At 28.9% G+C, this 27756-nt stretch overlaps 1 protein-coding gene across 5 annotated transcripts; it reads left to right on the top strand.

Annotated features, from left to right (window-relative positions):
- The first annotated feature begins 21178 nt into the window (after nucleotides 1–21178).
- LOC107842932 (L-ascorbate peroxidase 2, cytosolic) lies at nucleotides 21179–26880 on the top strand. Of its 5 annotated transcripts, none has more exons than XM_016686986.2 (10): nucleotides 21179–21322; nucleotides 22127–22270; nucleotides 23814–23988; nucleotides 24082–24147; nucleotides 25193–25241; nucleotides 25340–25422; nucleotides 25534–25613; nucleotides 25821–25923; nucleotides 26134–26192; nucleotides 26539–26880. In XM_016686986.2, the coding sequence occupies exons 2-10, from the start codon at nucleotides 22152–22154 to the stop codon at nucleotides 26555–26557; spliced, it is 753 nt and encodes a 250-aa protein (XP_016542472.1). In that variant the 5' UTR covers nucleotides 21179–21322; nucleotides 22127–22151; the 3' UTR covers nucleotides 26558–26880. The 5 variants fall into 5 exon arrangements, with proteins under 5 accessions (XP_016542472.1, XP_016542473.1, XP_047252065.1 ...); XM_016686987.2 differs by lacking the exon at nucleotides 21179–21322 and adding an exon at nucleotides 21358–22018; XM_047396109.1 differs by lacking the exon at nucleotides 21179–21322 and adding an exon at nucleotides 21360–21967.
- The last annotated feature ends 876 nt before the right edge of the window (nucleotides 26881–27756 follow it).

The following is a 27756-nucleotide window of genomic DNA, read 5'->3' on the forward strand; positions in this document are numbered from 1 at the left end:
TAAATTATGTGTCGCCATTTTGTTTTTAATCCGTCCCAATACTCTGCTGATCAACACTAAAGCAATAATCTACTGTACATATTTTTTCCGTCCTAAATTATGTGTCGCCATTTTCTTTTTAATCCGTTCCAAAAAGAATATCGCCTTTTCTTATTTGGTAAGTTTTTAAAAACACAATTACAATCTTACCCTTAGTGATCCCACTTGACTTTAAATACTATTACTCCTTTTTTATTTGTTTTTTCAATTAAAATTAGTCTCACTTGATTTTAAATATTATTACTCTTTTTTAAGAAGAGTAATTTTGTAACTTAAACAAAATCAATACTTATTTCTTAAATATCATGTCCGATCAAATGACGACACATAATTTGAAAACGGAGGGAGTATATGATTCAAAATTATGAAAAAACTAATAATGAAAACCATATAATATTAGCGAGGGGTTATTCGGATGATGAGCTTCTTCTACCTTCAATTCTGTTGTTATGTGTTTGAGTCATAACAGGAACAGAAGCAATGCATCCATGTCAAGTTAATTTGAATCCAGTACTTCTAGTACAGAATATAAATTAATGTATAAGAGTTTAATTATAATTGCTAATAAATATTTTCTTCGTTTCATAATAAATGAATTGCTAAATTTTGGCATATAGATTAAGGAAAAAACATTAAAGACATAAATTTAACACAACTTTTCATTTTTACCACAAAAAAAAAAAAGAAAAAACTGACCCTGTAATACATTTTCAAAAGTTAATTGGTTGTCAAATCATAAGAGCAAATTTGAAAAAAAATTGAATGATTCACTTATTTTGAAACACCAATGATACCCCAACAATTCACTTATTCCGAAACGGAGAAAGTAATAAATATGAACTTACAACTTTAATTAAAATTACATGAGTTCAGTGGTAAAATGACTTATCTTGAAGATTGAAAAAAATGAGCAATACAGACGTACTCATAACAGCTCATCGTTATAACGATATGTCATTATAATAATTTGATTTTCTCCAAAATCGAATTCTATTTCATATTTTTTACTCCTCTATAACATTATTGTATCTATAACATATATGTAAAAATTTTAATATCGATGAGACACAATCAATAATAGTTATGAGAGGCACCATTTACTTATTAACAAGTGTTTACGTGGGTCCTTGGTGTCAACAAAATGTCTACCTTCCATTCTTCCTTTCATTTCCTCATATTTCCTTCGTTATTAGTTGGGTGAGAGATTTTTTTAAATTGGTTGTGGCTTGTGGGACCCACTCATCAACTTAGCTTCACGTCTTTCTCCTCAATTCATTTTTTTTCCTTTTCATTTCTCTTTTTTCATATTTTTATCTATTTTAAAATCAATAGTTTACTTTCTCAGTTTTGTTTTTGTCTGAATGTTACAAAAAAATATCTTTTTATTTATTTATTTATTTTATAATTTAAAAATAAATATTATTATTAATACTGTTGCATAATTAAGTAATCATTTAAGGATTGTTTAGTTGGAAAATAAGTTATGCTGGAATTAGTTATGTTGAAATTAGCTATACTGAGATAAGTTATCCTGATATTATTTTTTAGTGATGGTTTGATTTGTGGTACTAAAAATGATAATTATTGCATCATTCCTAAAAACAATTAATTTATTTATAAAAATACCCTTCGCCTTATTTAGTTTAATAGTCGATGGATTCAACCTTATAATAATCGTAACACTCATGCTTTTTGTGTAAAGCCTAACTATTTGTGTAATTTAATAATACATAACAATGTTTCACTATTCTTTTATAAAAATTTTATACATAAATTTAATTATGTTTGTATTAGAAGTTTATTTTATTGAACTAATCTTATTAATTATGTTTTTAAAAATTAAATTTAATTATAAGTACTTATGTAGTTATTTAATGATTAAAATAATATTAATTTTTTATTTGTTAAAATAAATTAAAAGATTTTTGGCAGATCAAATAAAATCAAACTAAGGTAGTAGTAAAATTGGTTTAAAATAGATAAAAATAACAAATGTAACAGCAAGGAAAGAGCAAAAATGAATTGACAAAAAGAGAATAAATAGTAGTGATATCGATTCATTTTCATGATAGGAGTATAACAAAGTGCTGGAAAATATAACTCATAGTGACTGAACGATTAACCAAAAAAAGAAAAAAAAAATCAGATATAAAATAGAGAAATAGTGTTAACAAAAATAATAGAAGCCAAACTAATGAAGGAAATATGAGGAATGAAGAGGAAGAATGGAAGATAGGGCCCACATAAACACTTGTCAATAAGTAAATGGTTCCTCTCAGATTGATTGTGTCTCATCGGTATTAAAACTAGAGGTGCATAGCACGGGCCCAACATTATAAATATTTTTTATTATTAAAATTTAATATTGATGAGATATAAATATAAATATAGACTGATTTAATTAAATATTATTAATTTTAATATATAAATGATTTATAATAATTAATTAGGAGTAATATAGTAAAAAAATATTATTAATTTTAATAAATAAATGAATTATAATAATTAATTGGGGGTAATATAGTAAATCACGAAGCAATTAGGGATAATATAGGCAGACATGTCATTTATTTTTTAATTAAATATTATTAATTTTTTAATAAATAAATAACTTATAATAATTAATTAGGGATTATATAGTAAAATCTCGATTAAAGCAGCTGAAAAATACGTCATAAATATCTATTTTTAAAATTAAACATTATTAATTCTAATATATTAATGACTTATAATAATTAATTAAGGGTAATATAATAAAAAAATATTATTAATTCTAATATATAAATGACTTATAATAAATAATTAAGGATAATATAGTAAATCATGAAGCAATTAGGGGTAATATAGGCAGACATGTCATCTATTTTTTAATTAAATATATTTTTTTTAATAAATAAATGACTTATAATAATTAATTATGAATAATATAGTAAAATCACGGTTAAAGCAGTTAAAACAAACGTCATAAATATCTATTTTTAATTAAATATTATTAATTCTATTATATAAATGACTTCTAATAGTTAATTAATTTATATATTATATTTTAATACATAAATGACTTATAATAGTTAATTAGGGGTAATATAATAAATCAACGAACAATTAGGGTTAATATAGGCAGACATATCATCTATTTTTTTAATTAAATATTATTAATTTTTTAATACATAAATGACTTATAATAATTAATTAGGGATATTATAGTAAAATCACGATTAAAGCAACTGAAATAAACGTCATAAATATTTACTTTTTTAATTAAATATTATTAATGACTTATAATAATTAATTAGGTGTAATATAATAAAAAATATTATTAATTCTAATATATAAATGACTTATAATAATTAATTAGGGGTAATATTATAAATTACGGAGCAATTAATGATAAAATGGTTAGTAAAAAAGAGCTGGTTAAAACCAGCTCTTCTATAATATAGAAAAATTTCCCATTCATTATATCAGTACACTCTCTTTGTAAAATTACTCCTCTATAATACTCTTACTTTGAAATATATTATGTATGAAATAAAATATCAAAATATTTATCATAATCATCATTAATGTTATGCACAATAAATTTCAAATTTATAAATTTCAGTTATAAATATCTAATTAAAAGGAAAAATATTGTATTTAAATAGTTCCCATTAGTTATGACATAACTTCACAGGGAAGGAAAGAGTACGATATTTGTATATATATATATTAACAACATCTCATTATGCCTTGAAACTTTTTTGAGTGTATAATATATTTCACTATCCTAATTTATGTGATATTATTTGATAGCCACAAGCTATTAATCAGCAAACCAAACGACTCATTAGGGTTTTTATTAAGTAGACGTTTGTTCATGATTTTTTTTTCAGTTTTTTCAAAAAATTATTTCACTTTAGTGAAAAATTGAAAATAATAATGTTTGATCATAAGAATTATTTCACTTCAATGAATTTTTTTTTTTGGAAAAGTAATTTCAGTTTTCTCACTCTTATTTTTCTTACAAAATTTCAAAAACAATTTCAATTTATATTCATGGTCAAATACAACACCAACTTCAACTCCAGAAAATTATTATTTCATGATCAAACTGGGCCTAAGTAGTACACGCATTTCACGAACTCAACAGGAGCGCGTGAGCAAGTAAAGGGACAGTTAAGTTGTTGTAGTACCCGAAAATGAGAAAGCCCATGAATACCCATTATACCTTTATGGGCCTCGGCCCAAAATATACATATATTTAAGGTCCTGTCATATCAATATACTTTTTCTCTCTCAATTTATCTTCTGAAAAATTTCAGAGTTTTTAATTTTTACATAAATTCTCAAACATGACACGTGAGACTTCCTTTCGTTATTCTCTCTGTCTCAATTTACGTAACACTAAAACTTGAGGGTAAATCTTATGAAGTAGTGGTAAGATTAACACTGTTATATAAGATACGAATATTGTTGGTCAATCAAGAATGCCCATACGTTTAGAAGATGAGTGTAGAGGAGATGGGGATACTCAGATGGATGTGTGGGAATAATATAAGAGATATGATTAGGACCAAAGTTATTGAGATTTAAGGATAAAGTCGGAGTGACCTTCGTGACGAACAATATAGAGCACAATTATTAGAATTTTGAGAGTAAATTAAGTTTTTTTAATCAAAATATTTTTTTTATGTCTTTTAAGTATTTTAAATTATTAATTATTGTTATTTATAATGTTTTTTACATCGTTTTCAGATTTAGAAGTTTTCTTTCTAAAAACTTACACTTCTTATGTCTAAATTCATGATTAAAATTTAAAAATTTGAATCACAAAATTTCAACTCTGCAACATAAAGTGAGATAGGGGAATATTTTCTTTCCCCATGGTATAAGAGTAAAAATTTAACAATAGAGTTTGTTTTGGACTCCCCTATTTAATTCATATTCACTTAAATTTTTTTTTTTTTTTGGGTATATATAGTTTCTGAAGTTACATATCAATAAAGTTTATGCATATTTTTATCTATAGTTCAAGCAAAAATAACTGATAAAATTTGTTGGTCTTTAATATTTTTTTATGAACTTCAATCATAGATGACAAAAACTCAAATGTTTTAGTGGAACTTAAATAATATTTATTGGAACGTTATTCATATATGCATGAACTTCAGTAGTCGGGTGACTAAGACAATAAATTCTCAACAGTACATGTAAGAGTTCACTTAATTGTTTTTTTCTTTCCCCACGACCATAAGAAACTCATTTAAGATCTTTTAGTTTTTCCCATGTTTTGCTATGGTAAATGGGCCTATGAATTCACATAATCACATTGGGCTGACAAATATCAGAAAGGAAAAATGGTCTATGGGCCTTTCTATATTCTCCACTGGTCCAAAAGGGAAATCATTAAAGAAACATTCTCTTCCAACTTCTTTTTATGACATGTTTGTATATTGTATAATTGAAGTATCTTTTGATGTGTCTTTTCTTGTTTTGCTTTTGGTTTTGTGGCAGTTGTCTTCATTCTTGACTTGATAGTTCTTGTCTTTTGACAAGTATTTTTGCTTGTTTTTAATATTATGGGGAATTGATGTCTTTTTACTGCAAAAAGAAATCTTGCTTTTCTGTTAAATTCTCTACATTTTCCAAAAATCTTATGGAAATATGGACTAAAAATATGTGTATGTTATGTTCAATCAAACTATCCTGTTAAATTACCACCAATGGATGAGACTGCTCCTTCATTAATCAGAGGTCTCGGGTTCAAGCCTTGGATATGGAAGAATCCTTGGTAGGGAGCACTACCCCCGAATAGGCCCTATTCGGCACGAATTCAGATTAGTCGGGCTCCAGTGCGGGTTTCGAACACTGGATGGGAAACCAACGAAAAAAACTATCCTGTTAAATTAATCGCGACCATGTCGAATTATTATGATTTCAAATTTACAAATGAAGAAGAGAAAAATGTGATTATAAACTGTGACATGCAAATCATGACAATCCTGTGAAACTTTATATTATATTCGCCGTAGTTATTGTGTTAAATTACTCACAAATCATGTCATGTTGTCGTAATATCAAAGCTACTAAACAAAGAAGAGGAACTCATATATTTAAGAGTGTTGACTTGCAAATCATGATAAATCAATATAATTTCATGATATTTGAATAACCAAAATGTCTTGAAGAACTTCTCACAAATCATACCAGATTGATGTGAGTTACTTGTGAATACTAACAAATTGCGTTGTTGAGTTTACCTTGAAAATAGTACAACACATTATGTTGTTGAATCAACATGGCCAAATATGTCAGAAGAAAGACCTCACCCAAGGCCATTATGGTAAATCTCCTCATGGTAATAAGTTTTGACTCATAGATAATACTTTGACCTTTTATCTTAAGGTATTATTTGGTAGGAAGTATTAGAAAAAACAATATATGAATTAGCTTGATATTATTTAATTTCTTTCTTTTTTTTAATAGTATTTTCAATCAATGTATAACTATGGTACTGATTTTATGCACAACAAATCATGGTATTAAAAATACGAGGTATTATTTCTGTTCTAATACACTCTAATCGGTATTATTTCTATTTTAATATATCCTATTCATTTAATATAACAGACCAATCAACAGTATAACTTATCTCAACAATGCTAATATATTCTATTTAATATTTTTTTTATACACGCTATAAAACGACCTCTAAAGGTGTTCCAATGGAATAAGTGGGGTCGAAAAGTTCAAGATTACGATGAAAATAAAATCAGCACCAACTATTGATCTTAAGGAACTAGGTTCCTTAAGTCCGTCTAAACGAGAAAGTGACGACGATATTCAACGCCTAATAATCGACTAACTAATACTGTGTAATAATAAATCGGAGTAAGGTAAATCACGTTCAATTATTGAAATAAAGTGCAACTAAGTGAGATGAACCTGGTTCGGCTACTAAAATAAAGTGCAAATTAAAACAGTAGAAAACACAATGATGTTACCGTAGAAAATCTCTTTGCTCAAGATAGTAAAATTTGCGACATATATTGTGTAGTATTTCCAACAATCTCCACTAACTTCAAAGAGCGATTTCTGATTAAAACTCAATAATCTAAGAGACTCGCTGTAGTACGTCAACTTAACAGTTAACTCTATCTATTCTAACAACTCTCCAAGAAAAGATAAACGCTCTTCGTGTTATAAGCCTCACAAACTCACAACCATACTGCAACAATAGGAATAGTTACAACTTAATAATACTCATATTACAAACTCAACAAAGACTGATAACTCTACCATTTAACTATCCAAATATCATACAAAATAACTCATCAATTTACTTCAACCGATGAACTCAACAAAGATGGATAACTTTAGCTTTTAACTGACCAAACTTTAATATTTAATAGTACAGACTCGAACTCAAATAATGAATCAGGCTTCAGTGTTGGTGTGACGAAGTCTAATGGTTTTGACTCTGTGGTGTTAGGATTTTTGCCCTGATTTTCTTACTAAAATTAAGTTTTACATTTCTTAGAAGGAAAATTAAAGTAACACCACAATTACTTTTATTTTTTCTAAAAGAAAAATATAAAACTATTCCATATTTGGTTACCCTATTTCTTTCTAAGAGAAAAAGTTTTGTACATCTATAAATAGAGGACCCTCTTCTCATACCATAACACAAAGAGCATCTACAATGTAGTTATTAAAGAGTCTTGTTTAGGGGAAGATTTCTCCCAATAGATTTTGTATTTTTTCAATATTAGTTTTCAATGTAGGTCGTTTAACCAACTATATCAATAATATGTTTTTAGTATTATGTTTTTGTTCGTCATCTGAATTATCACTGTCTTGATTTGCAAACTCTAAGTTTTCGCATGACGTCCTCCCGATTTCGAACCCAACCAGTGGTATCAGAGCCTGCAGTTCAAAGGTCCAGTGGTTTGGTAAAACGAGGTTAAAGACAGGTTCATGGCGGTTCAAACCAATTTGCAACCAATTTGATGATAATGAGGATTTTTGTCGAACTACATGTGGAGAACAAGTTTCAATCATATTTTCAACATTCCTGATGCTGCATATTTAAAAATAAAAATAAAATATTACTCTTAAATCAATTGTTAACCATGATATTTTAAACCTTATTTTTAACTATGGCAAACAACAGTGATGAAGATTTTGTGAAGAACGAAGTTCATGCATATAAAAAAGACGGATCAAGTGAAGAAAATCAAGCAAAAAATGAGAAATTTGTTAGGATTTTTGCCCTGATTTACTTACTAAATTTGAGTTTTATTTTCCTAAAAGAAAAATATAAAACTATTTCATATTTGACTAATCTCTTTCTAAGAGGAAAAATTTTGTACATCTATAAATAGAAGACCCCTCTTCTCATACCATAACACAAAGAGCATCCACAATGTAGTTATCAAAGAGTCTTGTTTAGGGAGAGATTTCTCCCAATAAATTTTGTATTTTTTCAATATTAGTTTTCAATGTAGGACGTTTGACCAACCATATCACTAATATATTTTTAGTATTATGTTTTTGTTTGTCATCTGAATTATCACCGTTTTGATTTGCAAACTCTAAGCTTCCGCATGATGCCCTCTCGATTTCAAACCCAACATGTGACTATTGCTCTCAAAATAATGAATTTTGTGAATATGTAATAGGGTGCAACTCTTAATGGATTTTCCATGTCCTAAAATATTACGAACTAAGACTTTTACTTTGAATAGAACTTGGCATCATATAAGGAAATATGTGATTTCCTTCCTTAGAAGAAGGTTGCATCCAATAAGGAAACTTTTTTTTTTTGGTTTCCCAAGGTATCCTCACAGTCGACAGCCATGAGACTAATCTTTCATTCCTTCGGTCAGCGCACTAAGCGGTAGGGAACTGGTCACAGAGTTTGCTCCATTCGCCAGAGGTGGGAATCGAACCCCCAACCTCTTGCTTAAGGGGTGAGGTGCTAAACCACCACACCAACCCTTGTGGTTAATAAGGAAACTTTGACTACCCTTTGGATTCTATTTTCTCTTTATTTCTTTTCTTATTCGCTTGTTTATTTATCCTCTTTATTTCTTTTCTTCTTTATTTCTCCTTTATATTTCTTTTCTTTTCTTTTCCAATCTTTCGTATTTGTACGGGCTATTCTTGTGAATTCACGTTAAGGAAGCTGGTTCACATGATAGATACAACAAATAGTAAATCAGTTTTATTTTGAAAATCATCAAAATTATATACATGTTTTTTCTATTCCTCAACAATCTCTCACTTTTGATGATGACAAATAATGCATCATAGTTTATTTTGTCAATTATCAAAACTACGAACATGTTAGTCCTGTTTTCTAATTAAAAGAAATCTAAATATACAAGATTAGATTGTTTAATGCAAGTTATAGAATTTTTTTTTAGTTTGCAAGTTATACCAACTTTTACTAAAAAATACACAATTTATTTTTTCGTTTTTTGAAATGATCAAATAAGAAAAAAACATAATTTATATAACAAAATTTAAATATTATTTCCTTAAAAATTGATGACAGTTAATAAAAAATAACAATCACCCCAAAATCTTTCTTTAACCATCTTTCTGCTTCATTTTCTTCAATAACTTTCATTTTTTTTCTACAAAAATATAAGTTTTTTAATCATATTCTTTCATAAAATTTTGTTGTTTTAGGCGAGATTTTAGGCCATAGTATTTTCAGTATTTTATGTGAAAATCAAGTTTTTGATATTACAAATTTAAAACCGTGTCATACAATATAGATTGTGATAATTTGCATTCAATCATGACACATCATGTAGGGGGATGTGATGCCACAAGTATGTTATCTTGTTTAGCAATTTGATAGTTTGCATTCAATCTTTCTTTTGAAATATATAATATTTGATTATTGAGTAAGAAAAAACATTAAGGAAAACAATTATAATTATTTTTTATATTTGTGTTTGATTATGTGATGTTAACATGTTGAATTTTCGAAAATATGTGGTGGAAAGTCACAAAAAATAGTTCTTTAATTATTAATAGTGTATGATTATTGGTTGTTAATTGTGTTCATTCCTTCATATTACATTTCGAAAACTAATATGATGTTATATTTATTGTTTATATAGGGAGATCAAGAGAATTTGGTGTAAAAGGAATTATGTATGATGCAACTACAAAATATAAAGAATTAGTAGATGTAATTGCAAATCAATTGAGAATAGACATATTTTGGGGATCTCAATTTATGGAGTTGATATATAAGATTCTATAAAAATGATGTATTCTTATAACTGTTTTTATTGTATGGAAATGGTACATAATACGACATCCATGAATTAGTTTAATAAATTTTGTTGATGCCGGTTTATATACTCATCCATACTTAAGTAATTTTTTTTTTTTGAGTTTTCAATGTATGAAATTGATATTAAAATTGATATCGATGAAATTTCGTATATGTCACACTTGTATGAAATGAGTTTTATGAACCTCATACACAAATTTATTAATGTGACAAATAATAAATTAGAGTAACAAAACATATACAGTGATGAACATCAACTTAATAAGATGTTTTCAATATAAAATACCCAATGATATCGACCATGGTATAAATAAAAAAGCATTCACAAAATATCCAAATCGGGATACAAACTTTAATGATAAAATATAAGTAAGTTATAAAGTTTAAGAACAGATAAGCTTAATTTTTAAAAACTAAAACAAATTAATACCATTAGTTGAAAAAGTATCAAGTTAAATAAACATTACGTGCAAGAACACATAAAATTAATTTTTAAAAACTGAAACAAATTAATAATATGATGATAACATAAATATGATTCAAGCCAATTTTATTTTTTAAAAAAAATAATTCTAAGTTAAGTCGATTTTGTAATCCGAAGCAACATTAGATGAAGAGAAATCCAAGTTCATAGGCGAAAGCTAGAAAGTTCAATAAAAAAAAAAAGGGAAACAAATAATTTAAGGAAAAGAGAGTATATTAGTGGTGAAGAAAATCTTTTATCAATAAAGTAAATATGGAGAATCGGATAAACATTAAAAAAGTAAGAAAATAAAATTTTATTGAAAAATAAAAAAACATGTATCAATGTAAAAAGATCTTTACCAAATTTTACTCCTTCATTTAAGAACAAATTTTATAACTTAACTGATAAAATTAAAAAAATATATATAAATAAAGATAATTATTGAAACCAACAATTATTCTTAGCATAATTATCAAAAGAGTTGATGAGGAGAGATTGATATTAAAGATTAAAAATTAGGAGATAATTAAACTAATAATTATGAAAAAATAAATTTTATTATTAATAATTTTTTTTTTCAAAATTGCTATAACTCACAATTATCTCTTTACTTCAATAATTATGAAAAAATATTATTATAACTTGTAATAAATAATTTAATAAATCTATGCAACAAAATTTTTACTTTTTAAACAACAAATTTTTGAAGTTATTGCGTGTAATTACCTTTTATGTTCCTGCTAGAGGAGCATGGCCCGTATCAGCACGGGCCCAGCATTAAAATATTTATTTATTTTTAAAATCTTGATATATTTAAATAATTTTTTTTAATAAAAGGATTGCATATGTTTTCTAGGATGCATTCGGAATCTAGCATGAGTTCAACATATGTTATTTTAATATGTATTAGATAATTTAAGTTGTTAACTATTGTAGTTTATAATATTTTTTAATGTAATTTTCAAATTAATATACGTTACTTTTCTTGTCCAAATTTTTGTGGCATTGATAGTCAATTATATTTTAAAAATAATTAAAGTTTTTAATTATTATGATTTATAATACTTTTCTTCTATTCCGATTTCAGTGACACTAATATAATTTCAAAAGTCGACCAAATATTTATATCTTTTAAATTTTTTAAGTTGTTAATTATTGTGATTTTTATTAATTTTAATATAATTTTTTTGAAATATATAACATATTAAATTGTTTTTAGATATTTTAAGTTGTTAATCATTGTAATTTATAATGCTTTTTATGTAATTTTTGAATAATATATGTTACTCTCTTTGTCTAGAGTTCTGTATCGACGATAGCCAATTATATTTTTAAAATAATTTAAATTTTTTATCATTGTGATTTATAATATTTTTTCTATTTCAACTTCTGTGGCACAATGCTTAAATGACTCTAATAATTAATTAGAGGTGATATAGTAAAATCACGACTGAAGCAGCGAAGCATAAATTATTTTAAATAATACTTTTGAAAAATTTAAGTGAACCTCATATAAGACGTCAAGTTAATTTAAAACATCAAGAGTTAATTTATCATTTTTATGTCTATTTTATTTTTATTAAATATTATTAATTTTTTAATACTTAAATGACTTATAATAATTAATTAGGGGTGATATTTAGTAAAACTATGGTTGAAGCAGCTGAAGCAGATATGTCATAAACGTCTATTTTTTTTTTATTAAATATTATTAATTTTTTAATATATAAATAAATTATAATAATCAATTAGGAGTCATATAATAAAATCATGATTGAGGCAACTTAATCAAACATGTCATAAATATTTATTTTATATTTTTTAATTAAGTATTATTTATTTTTAATACATAAATAACTTATAATAATTAATTATAGGTGATATAGTAAAATCCTGGATTCAATATTATTAATTTTTCAGTACATAAGTGACTTATAATAATTAATTACGGGTGATACATTAAAATCACGATTGAAGCAGCTGAAGCAGAAATCAATTAACTTTTAATTTTTTTTTGTTAACTATTGTTATTTACAGTATTTTTTTATTTCATTTTCAAATAATATATGTTGCTTTATATCTTTTTCTGTCCCGTCCCAATTTATGTGGCACTAATATAATTTTGATAGTCAATCAAATATTTTATGTTGACATATCATTTTATTATTCTTACTTTTCTAATACATAAATGACTTATAATAAGGGGTGATATAGTAAAATCATCGTTTAAAAAATGACAATTTAATTTAAAACATCAAGAGTTAATTTCGCATTTTATATCTATTTTTTTTTATTAAATATTATTTATTTTCTTCATACCTAGATGATTCATAATAATTAATTAAGAAAGATTGATTATGTTATTACTATAAAAATTAATATAATTTTATCATATCCAATAGTAATCATCGATAACTCACCGAGTAGTATATTAATTAAATACGGGATGCTATATCTTGCATATGCAAAATATGATATTATTAAACATTATTGGATAGTGCATTATGTTTATCTTTCACAATAATAAAATTTTACTATATACTTTTCTTTATTTTTTTTTAACTTGATACATATTGACCCAACACAAATTCTAAGAAAATATTCATTAGAAATTTATTTTATTAAGTTAAATTTATTAATTTTGTACTTTAAAAATTTAAAGTTAAGTTTAAATATTAGTAATTTTATATAATAAAAAAAATTTAAAATTTAAATTTACTAAAATAAATAAATAAAAAGATTAATTTTCTATATAAAAGTCAATTAAAATAATAAAATTGATTTACTTTAAATGTTTAGTTGAAATTAAATAAGATAATTTTTTATTTTTTCATGATTTATGCTGCACCGATAAAATTTTGAGAGTTGAATAGAACTTTTATCTATTTTTAAAAAAGTAGTTTAACTTGTTAATAATTGTGATTTATAATAATTTTTACGTAATTATCAAATAATATATTTACTCCTTATGTCCCAATTTATGCGGCTTCGATACAATTTTGAGAGTCAACTAAAATTTTTATATATCTTTTAAATATTTTAAGTTGTTAGTTCTTATGATTTGTAGTACTTTTTCTTTTGTCTCAATTTATGTGGCATTGCTAAAATAATGAGAGTAAATAAAATTTTTATATGTCTTTTAAATATTTTAAGTTATTAATTATTGTGATTTGTGGTAACAAATTAGTTTTGAACATGATAAACAATTAAATAAATGATTTTTTTTTACTTTCAATATGTAGTTATAGTTAATTAATAGAATATATTAAATATTTAAACTATTATGATGAAATTGTTATAAAAAAGGAAAGAATAAAAAAGAAGAGTAGAGAAAACAGAGAGAGTAATTCTTATTTTTTCTCTTGAGGGATGATATACAATGAAGGAAGCCCTTTTATTTATAGGGGGAATTTGCCCCTAGTTTCACACTAAAAGACAAAATACATCAAATCTTGATAGACATCAAATAAATCTTGATAGACATTCACTATAATTGATATATATCATAACACTCTCCCTTAAATGTTTAACAATACGCATATAGGCTGCCTCATTAAAAACCTTACAAGAAAACCCAGTGGGACAAAACCTCATAAGGAAAAAAGAGTACAACGCGTATTAACTCCCCCTAATAAGAACATCTTTGAATCTCTGCATTCCGATCTTGTGCACTATCTTCTTGAAAGTTGTAGTTGGAAGAGACTTGGTGAATAAATCAGCCACACTGTCACTTGAACGAATCTGTTGTACGTCAATATCAACATTCTTCTGGAGCTCATGTGTATAGAAGAGCTTTGGCGAAATGTGTTTCGTTCTATCTCCTTTTATGAATCCACCTTTCAGTTGTGCATGCTGCATTATCTTCATATAAAATTTTGGGTACTTTGTCACATTTCAAGCCACATTTTTCTCGAACGAGATGTATTATGGACCTTAACCACATACACTCTCGGCTTGCTTCATGAATAGCTATAATCTCAGCGTGATTCGATGAAGTGGCTATGATAGACTGCTTTGTTGATCTCAAAGATATGGCAGTACCCCCACATATGAATACATAGCCTGTTTGAGATCGAGCTTTATGCGGGTCGGATAAGTACCCAACATCAGCATAACCAATAAGATTGAAACTGCAATCTTTAGAATAAAATAAGCCCATATCGATAGTTCCCTTTATATACCTTAATATGTGTTTGATCCCATTCCAATATCTCCTAGTAGGAGCAGAACTATATGTTGCTAGCAAATTTACTGAAAAGGCAATATCAAGCCTTGTAGTATTTGCAAGATACATTAGTGCACCAATTGCACTAAGATATGGTATTTCAGGACCAAGGAGTTCCTCATTCTTTTCTTGAGGTCGGAATGGATCCTTATTCACATCAAGTGATCGAACAACCGTTGGAGTACTTAATGGATGTGCTCCATCCACATAGAATCATTTCAGCACCTTTTCTGTGTAGGCAGATTGATGAACAAAGATGTCGTTTGTCAAATGCTCAATTTGCAAACCAAGGCATAACTTTGTCTTTCCGAGATCTTTCATCTCAAATTCTTTCTTTAGGTAATCAATTGCCTTTTGAAGCTCTATTGGTGTTCCAATAAGGTTTATGTCATCGACATAGACAACAAGTGTAACAAACTCCGATGTTGTTTTCTTTATGAAAACACATGGGCAAATTTCATTATTCGCATAACCTTCTTTAGATAAATATTCACTAAGACGGTTATACCACATGCGTTCAGATTGCTTCAAACCATACAATGATTTTTGCAATCTAATGGAATACATTTCCCGAGGCTTTGAACTATATGCTTTCGGCATTTTAAATCATTCGAGAATCTTCATGTATATCTCATTATCAAGTGATCCATATAGATAGGTTGTTACCACATTTATTAATGCATTTCAAATCTCTCATGGATAGTGAAACTAATAAGATAACGCAATGTTATTGCATCCATAACTGGTGAATATGTCTCATCATAATCGACACCAGGCCGTTGTGAAAATCCTTGTGCAACAAGGCGTGCTTTATACCTTTGTATTTCATTTTTCTTATTTCTTGTTCGCACAAAGACCCCTTTATAGCCAACGGGCTTAACACCATTAGGTGTTTGAGTTATAGGTCCAAAAACTTCATGTTTGGCAAGTGAATTTAATTCAGATTGAATTGCTTCTTGCCATTTTGGCCAGTCATTTCTTTGTCGACATTCTGTGACAAATTGAGGTTCAAGATCCTCACTGTCTTGCATGATTTTTGTTGCAACATTATATGCAAATACATAATCCACTACTATTTCAGATCGATTCAAATTAGTTTTAACATCACTTGAATTTATAGATAGTTCCTCATTTTCTTGAGTCTCAGACTTATTGATTCCTTCAGGGATATCAACATTGCTCAAATCTTAAACTTTCATATGTGGATCTTTCGTAGTGTCATCTTGACCATTTGTTTTTCTTTTTCTAGGATTTCGATCCTTAGAACCTAATGGTCTGCCACACTTCAAACGTTCTTTATATTCATTAGCTATGACACTAGTGGATGGTCCTTTAGGGACATCGATTCGAATTGGGACATTCTCTGCAAGAATATGTGATTTAGTAATCCTTTTCAAATCTATAAATGCATCCGGCATTTGATTTGCAATTCTCTGGAGATGAATAATCTTTTGTACTTCTTGCTCACAAAGAGAAACACGTGGATCAAGATGAGATAGTGATGGATTTTTCCACAAAATTTCTCTTTTGATATCATTATCTTTTCCCCCTAATTTTGAGAAAAGTATCTCATCAAACCGACAATCTTCAAATCGAGTAGTGAACATGTCTCCCGTTAATGGTTCAAGATAGCGAATAATAGAGGGTGATTCAAACCCAACATAAATTCCTAACCTTCTTTGGGGACCCATCTTGGTACGATTTGGTGGTGCTATAGGCACATATACACCGCACCCAAAAGTTTTCAAGTGAGATATATTAGGCTCTTGACCCAAAACCAATTGCAACGAAGAAAATTTATGATAATTTATTGGTCTAAGACGAACAAGTGTTGCAGCATGCAAAATTGCATGACCCCAAACTGAAGCGGACAACTTAGTTTTCATCAGTAATGGTTTACTATCAACTGCAGACGTTTAATTATGACTCAGCAAGGCCATTTTGAGTGTGAACATAGGGTACAAGATGTTCCACTTTTATCCCAATCGATAAGAAATAGTCATTAAATACTTGAAATGAAAATTCTGCAGCATTATCAAGGCGAATAGACTTAATTTGATCATCAGAAAATTGAGTCCGTAATCGTATTATTTGTGTCAACAATTTTGCAAATGTCAAGTTGCGAGATGACAAAAGGCACACATGAGACCATCTAGAAGAAACATCTATTAGGACCATGAAGTATCTAAACGACCTACTTGGTGGGTGAATTGGTCCACAAATGTCCCCATGTATGCGTTCCAAGAACGCAGGGAACTCAATCCCAACTTTTGTTGGCGAAGGTCTCACAATCAACTTGCCTTGATAATAAGCATTACATGAAAATTCACCATTCGAAAGAACCTTCAAGTTCTTTAATGGATGCCCATTTGAATTTTCTATTATTCATCTAATCATTATTGATCCTGGATGTCCCAGACGATCATGCCAAAGTACGAAGTATTGGAATTAGTAAACTTTCGGTTTACTATAGAATGTGCCTCAATTGCACAAATTTTTGTCCAATACAGGCCAAAAGATAAAGCAGGGAACTTTTCAACAACACATGTCTGCCCAGAGACATTCTTGGTGATACCAAGATATTCAAGATTCATCTCATCAAATGTCTTGATATGATAACCATTTTCACGGATATCTTTAAAACTCATCAAGTTTCTCCGAGATTTAGGAGAAAATATGACATTAATTATGATGAGTTTAGTTCCCTTGGGTAAGATTATAATGGCTTTTTCGAAGCCTTCAATCAAATTAACACTATCAGAAATTCTAGTAACATTAATCTTGCCCATGTTTAGATGAGAGAAATATTTCTTATCTTTGAATATCGTATGTGTAGTGCCAGAATCAATCAAACAAATATCTTCTTGAAAATTATCCATATCTTCAACCAAATAAAATATATATTAAGTTTTTGTACAAAGTGAAGCTTATAAGAAATTGTTAATCACAAAAAATAATATGTCCAAATTAAAAACTATTAAATATAATATTTGATAAAGAATGTAATATATTATTATTATAATTAATAATATGGAACATTAACATACAATAATATAATATTGTTATATTATATTTGTTCAGGACTTGGATATGCAATAACAATATAATATTACTATATTATACTTGATAAAGAATATGATAATATTATTGTATTATATAATATGGATAATTAATGACAATATGTATGTGGACATTATAAAAAAAACAGGCAAACAATATGTTAATCAATAATACTATCGTAGCCGTCGTTTTACCATGCAACAATATTAACATGCAAATAATTTGTCCTTTTTTTTTTTCAGAAACGTGTAGTACTGGAAAAGCAATAGTATTGTTATTTTTTTTTTTCTTTCAACAAAATAAAATAGAAAAACTAAAACTCAATTTAATAATAAATTACAATAATGTAATTGATCTAATCAATAATAATCAAAAACTAATAATCATGCAAACAACTACTTTTACATGATTCTTTATTCACTAACTCTTATCAATAAAAATAAAACAAAATTAAAAATCATTCATTCTTCCATATTTACGGAACCATCACAAATCAAGTGATCAATCTTTCCTTCAGGGTGCTCGTAAAAGTCTGCTACATCCAAGCATGTAATGTCAACATTAATTTCAGAGAGAAAGTTAGCCTCGGGATTTCTCTCTTTCTTCTTTAATGATGCTTGATAAAGATCAATCAAGTGCTTGAGAGCACGACAATCACGTGAATAATGTCCTTTTTTGCCACATCGGAAACAAGTAACTGCTTCATGTTTCTCATCTTTTCTCTTTTTGTTTGATGAATGATTAACACCCGAAACATGGTTTCTTTCTTGGTCATTGTGACCACGACCTCGACCATGTCCACGACCAGGGCCCCAACCTTTTCCATGCCTAGCATGATGAGCGTGCACATCATTCACTTCAGGGAATAGTGCAAATCCAGTTGGTCGGTTCTCGTGATTTTTCATCAACAAATCATTATTTTATTCAGCCACGAGAAGATGAGAACTCAGTTCAGTATACTTCTTGAAACTTTTTTCTCAATATTGTTGCTGTAAGAGCACATTTGAGGCATGAAAAGTGGAGAACGTCTTTTCCATTATATCATTATCATTGACCGTCTCTTCACAAAGTTTCAATTGAGAAGAAATTCTGAACATGGCAGAATTGTATTCATGAACAGACTTGTAGTCTTAAAATCTTAGATGCATCAACTTATGTCGTGCTTTCGGGAGGATTGCCATCTTTAAGTGGTCAAACCTTTCTTTTAGGCTATTCCAGAATACGAGTGGATCCTTAGTAATAAGGTACTCAATTTTCAGAACTTCGTCAAGATGATGACGCAAGAAAATCATAGCCTTAGCACGATTTTGACTAGATGCTGTATTTTCATTCTTTATGGCATCTTCAAGACCCATAGCATCTAGGTGGATTTCAGCATCCAACACCCATGAAATATAGTTCTTGTCCGAACTTTGAAGGGCAACGAACTCACACTTCGTAAGATTGTTAGTCATATGAAAAAAGGGAAGAAAAATAATAATACCTTAGCCTTCGCCTTCAAATTTGAGACGGTAGAGTCTCGTGCTGATAACGTGTTATAAAACAAGAAAGAATAAAGAAGAAGAATAGAGAGAACAGAGAGAATAATTCTTGTTTTTTCTCTTGAGGGATGATATACAATGAAGTAAGACCTTCTATTTATAGGGGGAATTTGGCTCTAGTTTCACACTAAAAGACAAATACATCAAATCCTGATAGACATTAAATAAATTTTGATAGATCTTGATAGACATTCACTATAATTGATATATATCATAACAGAAATGATGAAATTATTATATATTGAAATATGATATTTAATTAAGTGAAAGTAGATGAATGTTTTGATAATTAGATGAGGTGGTCGAAAAGAAAATATATCTATAGGCCTTCGTAATTTATTGGGCTGGGAGTGGTTACTAACTTGTAAATTTGGCCCGATCGAGGACCACACAAACTTTCTTTGCACAGTTGACTTGGAAGACTTTGATACAGTATATAAAAATAATACTTCTATAAAATATGATATATTAATAACATTTATATTAGTAATATTTATATTAGTTATGAATTAGTTATGTTTGTATTTTTCTTATGTAATATTTGATTTAACGTATTAAAAGCAAAATGAATTACATAATTTTGTAAAAAATTCTTGTCATTTATATATTGAAAAGAACGCAAAAAAAATTTGAGAGATAATTATATTTTTAATCATGCTCCCAAATTTCATATAAAAAATTTGAGGGATAATTATATAATTTCATATAAAAAAATTTGAGCCCACAAATCTTTCAACACGTGTTGAATTATAATTGGCCATTCAATGAGTGTCTCCATTATCAGCCCAAAATTATTCCACCAACCCAAATTTCACAAACAAGCATGATAATAGCCTTCGTCCTTTCAACTGTAAACATGACATAAAGAGAATAATAATTTTTTATATTGAAAATTTTGAGGTGTATGACATATTATTTACATATTTTAATTTTGTCCTAGCAATAAAATATGTTAAAGAGCCTTTTTTTTATTTGTCAGTATTTAGACAAAGTTTGCAATAATATATATAGTGTAATTTCAAAAGAAATGGGTGAATGCACAGTAAAGAAAAAGGGAGGAAAATGAGTTGAAAGACATGTTTTAAAAAAATTGATTTTTTTTTTTTTTTTATCTCTTTTACTTGATTTTTAAAACTTGAAGGTCTCTTACTTAATTGAGACTTATTTGTCCCTTTTAATATAAGGTCCCAAAATTGAACATAAAAGTAGAATGATAGTTAATGGTAGATAGCTGAGTGTTGTCATTCTCATTTACTCCTTATTTAGTATTCCTAGGCTTATTGCTTCATTTACTTTGTATATTTGCTATTTTAATTTCGTTATTTTTTTTTTCTAATTTTGCTTTGATTGCATTTCTTTTGCATCAAAAATTTATCGGAAACAATCCCCTCTATTTCATAAAAGTAACCGCACTGTACTCAAATTTCACTTTTCAAGTTACATTAAATATGTTATAATTATTATAGCTGATTATAATACTACTACTATTTATTATTATGTGCTCCTACTTTTTATATAAGTAGTATTAAATTAATTAGTGGGCCAGCTAAAAGAAAGAGGAAAAATCAAACAGGGACAGCAAGGCGCCCAAAAACAGTTACTACTAGATGTTTCTAGTGCAGGCTAAAACTAAAAAGTCTATATATTTGCTTTCATCTTCATTTTTCTTAGACATTAGTCATTCTACTTTAAAGGTATGATTATCATCTTTTACCCTTTTTTTTGCAGTGAATATAGATGTTACCTATCATAATCTTCTTGTTTTTTGTATTTTGATTATCGCATTATTTTGTTTCTCTTATTTCTTTCTTCTAGTCTCTTATTTTTTTTAAGAGAATACCCAATTAACCCTTGAATCATTGCCACGTAGGCACTACAGTATTAAAATTATATTTTTAATTAATTCAGATAATAGATTCGAGGTGTGTCATAATCTTTTTGGATATAGTTCAGCTGTAATTGGGTATTATCTCTATTTTTTATGTTTAGATTATCACACCATTTTAGTGTTCTAGTTTTCTTTTTAGACTTTGCACAGTTTTTCTTGTTAGTGGTTATATTTTCTTCACTATTTCCTTATTCTTTGTATTTTTTGGATTTGCTGAACTTGAGTTGAGTTTCTTTTAGAAAGAGTCAGTCACGGCAGAATTCTCTTTGGAGATTCAAAATATAAACATATGGACTAGTCGAAGGTTCAATATTTACTATATATACATAAAATAATATATTTGATCATGTAAAAATAGTATAAAAATAATATAATTTTCCATGAATCCCTGGATCAAAGGTATCTCTGACACTGGAAACAACCTCTCTATCTCCGGGAGTTATTTGGTAAGGTCTTGCATATACTCTGTCTTCCTCAGACCTCACTTGTGGGATTTCACCAAGTATGTTATCGTCGTTCTACTGAATATAGAGGTTGTGATACAGTTGAATGTATATGTATGTATGAATTTGAGCTGATGTGAAATTTCTGTTATTTTTTGTGATTGTAGTTTTGGAAATAGACGGTGATCGGAGATGGGGAAGTGTTATCCAACGGTGAGTGAAGAGTATCAGAAGGCTGTTGAGAAATGTAAGAGAAAGCTCAGAGGACTTATTGCTGAGAAGAATTGTGCTCCTATTATCCTTCGATTGGCGTAAGAACTATCTCTCCTGTCTCCTCGCTTGCCTTAATTGCTTACTATGAACAGTCGGATTCAAGATTTAAAGTTTATGTGTTATCGTTATGAGTTAATGGTCAAAAACACATGTAAACTATTAGCTTTTCGTGAGTTTCACTTCAACTATTCATTATTGTGACTATTGCTTAATTGATCTACACTTGTCGAATGGGGATGATATGTGGCCAAGTCAGCATCGAGGAGTGTGTTAATATAATGGAGTGATAGTTTAGTGAGATAAAGGGAACAAAGGACACCTGTGCTATGAAATTTGCGAAAAGGTGATTGTTTAGGTGTATTTTAATACAGAGACACTGATGATGAGTGGGAATAATATTTGGCCAACTCGGCATCGAGGTGTGCTTTAATAGGAAGGGAGTGATAGCTCAGGTATATAAAGGGAACAATGAATTGTTGAGCTATGGAACTTGCAAAAAAATATATTTATTGATATTTTGTGAATTCCTTAATACGAATATAAGGTGTGAACAGAAGTTACTGCATTCACATGAACTAATTCCTTGTAGGCTAGATCCACCCTTGCTTCTGTCCCATGTTGATCAATTAACCAAACTTGAACTCCAAATTGTTCATGTTATTGTTTTGCATTCAAAACATCAAATTGTTAATTTTTTTATTCTAATTTAGTGAAAACGTACTAGTGTACTACTCCATCTACAACATTTTGTATAACACTTTCACAGTTAGGCCATTTTTTCTCTGTATATGCTTTTTTTATATACTTTAAATTTTTTTTTGCAGTCATGTAATTTTCATCCATGTAAATTTGGTTTTAAAAAGTTAAGAAATCTTATATATATGGAAAATTAGATGTGCTGATCCTCATCATTGAATCTTAAGTTCCTTTGGAAGGAGGGAGTTTTATTTGTCGAGCTTTGAAGAGCTAAATATCACTTCTCTAACTGGCCACTTTACCCGTAAAGTATTGAATTATGTTGAATTATAAATCATGTACTTCATGTATTACATTAACTTTGGCAGTCCATTCTTTTTGGGTAAATTTGTGTGTTTTATATCGTTGTACCGTAATTGGAATGTAGAGTCTGTTTCACTGGAATGATCCCTTGATCAATATTGAATATTGTTGAGTTGGATTCAGTACGTTTCTCTATTTGTAATAATTTAAACTGTACATGTAATCGTGTGCGCAACCATAAAATATAATATATTGGATCACCTATTATCGGATTGCTTCCATCTGTAGAATGAAAATTACAATAATTCTACATAGTTCTACAAGACAATCTTAGTACTGGCTTCACCTTAGATTATCTCAGAGGAAGCTATAAGTACAATACGAAAGATTAAACATTAGATTTTCAATTGTTCATACTGTAATAATTTGCCTTAATATATGTGATTTTATATAACTTGTAAAACCGAAAGGTAAGAGAATTCACATTTTCCACTAAGATTGAGCACCTTGTCCTTCGTGGTGAGCTGAAGAATTCTTGTGGTGTACATGAATTCCTGAAGCGTGCAACTATTCGAATTTCAGGTGGCATTCAGCAGGGACATATGATGTCAAAACCAAAACTGGCGGTCCATTTGGGACAATCAGGCACCCTGATGAACTTAAACATGGAGCCAACAATGGTCTTGACATTGCCGTTCGACTTTTGGAGCCAATCAAGGAGCAATTTCCAATCCTATCCTATGCCGACTTTTATCAGGTATAAATTTTTTAACTTAATTTAAACCTCAGGAATCATTTCTTTTTGTGTGAATGTATCTAACTGCTGTATCTTCTTGGTCGTAAACTGAAGTTGGCAGGAGTAGTTGCTGTTGAAGTTACTGGAGGCCCTGATATTCCCTTTCACCCTGGGAGACAGGTTAGTAAATTGGATTTTCTTATCTTATCTTTATCATAAAGTCTAGTGGTTAAAAGAGTGTTACGTACAACTTAATTTGGTCCCTGAATTGATAGCCTATTTGAAGATGCAATCTTTTAATCTATTTCGATGTGTCGGTAGTTTGGTAGTTAACCAAAAAAAAAAAAAGTTACTTTCAAGATTTTCAGTATAGCTATATAAATGCAGAATGTAAGCACAATTTCATCAGTCTGTAGACCATGCATATGTGCAGTGTGCCATTTCTTATAGTTAAATTTTAGCTTGTTTCTATGGTCTATTTGAGAAAAGGTTGAATGGAGCCTCAAATTCGCTTCATCTGGGCCAGTACTTTAAAATTCACAGACTTTAGCATGCGCAACTTGTTTGCGATTAGCTTAGTCCTCCCTTCCGATGCTTCAATCTCTTCTCCAGATTGACATGAAAAATACTCTTGGAGTGGGGTACATAGTCGTCTTCTTTTTAAAGAAACAGTGTTTGAAATAATGGTCAATGGCATGTAAGAAAGCCGGATATTTTGGACTTGAGCTATAAGAACTTGATCACTCGGATTAGTTCCTTGTTATGGAGTTGGAGTTGTTTGTCCTAAACTAGCATGCGTTGTACCTATGCTTGGCATTGATGGTTGAAAAGATAAATTCTCAATGATTAGGACTTAGCAAATGTTCACTTAGCATTGGTATGCGGTGAGGACCAGAAATTTACCACGTAGAAATTGGACGGAATCTGAAGGTGAAACTAATAAACTAGCATTCTACAAATTATAGAAATATGGTTGACTTGTTAAAAAGTCAATTAAGATACGACCGGGAATAAATGCAGCTAATTGCACACATCAGGAGAACCAGTAGTGTGCATAAGTGCTTATGGATCCAGGCTTTCGTAAAGTTTATTTCAGTAGTTGTTTTGTTAAGAAGATAGAATGCAATATTGATTGTGAAATATCAGTAGTAGTTTTGGCAACCTAGAACTTATAAATGGATTAGTTTCATCGGCCAATAAAAATGACAATCGTTTTACTTTCCAGGACAAGACACAACCACCTCCAGAAGGCCGCTTGCCTGATGCCAAAAAAGGTTACTGCTTTCTTCTTTTACTCTCTAAGTAGATGAAGTTGTTCAAACTACACCATCTCTCTGAAAAACCTTCTTATTTTTTTGTTGGTTTTCTTCAGGCTCGGATCATCTGAGGGAGGTTTTTGGACACATGGGGCTGAGCGACAAAGACATTGTTGCTTTATCTGGTGGTCACACACTGGTAAGTACGCAAAAGAATCGAGATATGTTCAGTTACTCCTTGGCCTTCTTAGAATGCACATTTCTGTTGTATCTACTCCTTAGTATTGTGCTTTCTTGATTCTTTAATCAGGGAAGATGCCACAAAGAACGCTCGGGGTTTGAGGGTGCATGGACCAACAACCCTCTCGTATTTGATAATTCCTATTTCAAGTAAGTTTTTAATTAACTTTGGCTCCTGAATCCACATATGCTAATTTTATGAACGTGCTACTTCTTGGGAACCACAAATGAGAAATTTGCCAGTACTAAAGACGTAATTAAGTAAATAAAAGTGTGTTCTGTTCTAACCTATAATTTTTTTTCTAGGAACGGTTGTATAACTCGTATGATATGTTGTAACTTCTATTTGAATGCCAGGGAGCTCCTGAGTGGAGAGAAAGAAGGTCTCCTTCAGCTACCATCAGACAAAGCACTCCTAGATGATCCAGTATTCCGTCCTCTTGTTGAAAAATACGCTGCAGTATGTAAACTACACCCTACTTGTACTTTTTGGGACCGTATCTAGCATTTCAGGCGTTCTTTAGTTTATTCATATAACCATGGTCGAGTTATTTATCCATTCCGGAAGTTAGTTTTAAGAAGTTGATACAATAAATGGTATGAACATCCTTGAAATTTGACGCATAACATTCATATGATGTCTAATTTGATGAAAATGGCTTTGTGCTAGGATGAAGATGCCTTCTTTGCTGACTATGCTGAAGCTCATTTGAAGCTCTCGGAGCTTGGGTAAGTTACCTTTTTCCTGCGTCCCTCACTAACTATGTATATACTACAAACAAAAGAACATGAATCAGCTACAAAATTCGTCATGAAAAATTATTAAATTGCCCTTAGCTAACATAATTTCCTGATAATCCGACTTGCAATGTACAAAGTAATACACTTGCAATGTCATGTTTTTTTACAATATCCATAAATTTTAACCTATAAAAACAGGTTTAAGTACTGCTTTTACCATGTTATTGAGTACTTGCCATACGAATTTAGTACAATTACTTTGCGTAAATATGATTTATAAAGACGGTATATATATGTAACTTAAACTCGTTTTTGTACATGCACCCAAATTCAGATTTGCAGATGCAAAGTAAGGTGTGGTGAGACGGTGTTTCAAATGGCTCTGGAGATCTATTCTGGTTCTCCAATTTGTCATCTGTACTATGTATTTAAAACTTTTAAAAGGTCTAAGACCAACTTTTCCTATATTATATGTGAAGAATATTGTCTGGCTTTTGAGTCTTGTAATAATCATGCTAACTCTTGTCTTTATGGTTATTACTATTATATTATGTTAGGTAAGATAGTCTGTTATTATAATAATCTTGTATTTCTGATTTATTAGTGAGTTATAGTCTGTTATTATAATAATTTTGTACTTTTGAGTTAATATTGAGTTCAAAGTGAGGCGAATCCGGAATATTGAGGTTTCAGGTGCCACATGATTTTAATTTAGGCTTTGGCTAGATCTATTTTGAGCTTCTTTGAATTATTTATTTTTTATTAAGTAGATCGAATAAAATAATTTAATTATTATGACAACTTTGAACAAAGCATAAAACTTTGTAAGGGAAACATGATCTTTTAACCTTTAATTAAAAAAATAGTTTTTATGTTCTTTTTTTTAAAAAATGATCATCATTTTATACACAGAAGCGACTTTCTTTTTATACATAAAGAGATTTGAAAAAGTCATTTTTTAATTTGGATTATAAGAGGTCAAAAGATCTCATTTTCTCAAAAATATCTCTTACGATCACTTATAAATTGAACAAAAAATGGCTATTTTATATCGAAGATCTCTTATGAAAAAGAACATAAAACTAAAACAAATTTGTGAAGAGCTATAAAATCAATTTTCTCAAATTTTTATTCCCATATTATTACTCAAGAATGGATGACTGGAATCAGAACGTCGCCCTATTGATCATGAAAATAATTTTTCAAAATTGGAGTTGGAGTAAGTATTGTGTTTAACCATGAATATAAATTGGATTAGTTTTTGAAATTTTGTGTATGAGTGAAAAAGTAAAAATAATTTAAAAGTGAAAATAAATTTAAATTATTTTTACTTTTTCAAAAATAATTTTCACTAAAACAAAATAATTCTTATGACTAAATACTATTATTCTCACTTTATTCACTAAAATAAAATAACTTTTTAAAAAAAGATAAAAAATTTTCATGATCAAATGCTTATTTAATAAATGCATGTTTGATACTCAAAAGCAAAGACATAACTGATAAAGAAATGGTCTTTGAGCCTAATTCAACCTCAAAAGTTAGCTCATGA

The sequence above is a fragment of the Capsicum annuum genome, chromosome 9 (assembly GCF_002878395.1).
Source record: "Capsicum annuum cultivar UCD-10X-F1 chromosome 9, UCD10Xv1.1, whole genome shotgun sequence".
NCBI lineage: Eukaryota > Viridiplantae > Streptophyta > Magnoliopsida > Solanales > Solanaceae > Capsicum > Capsicum annuum.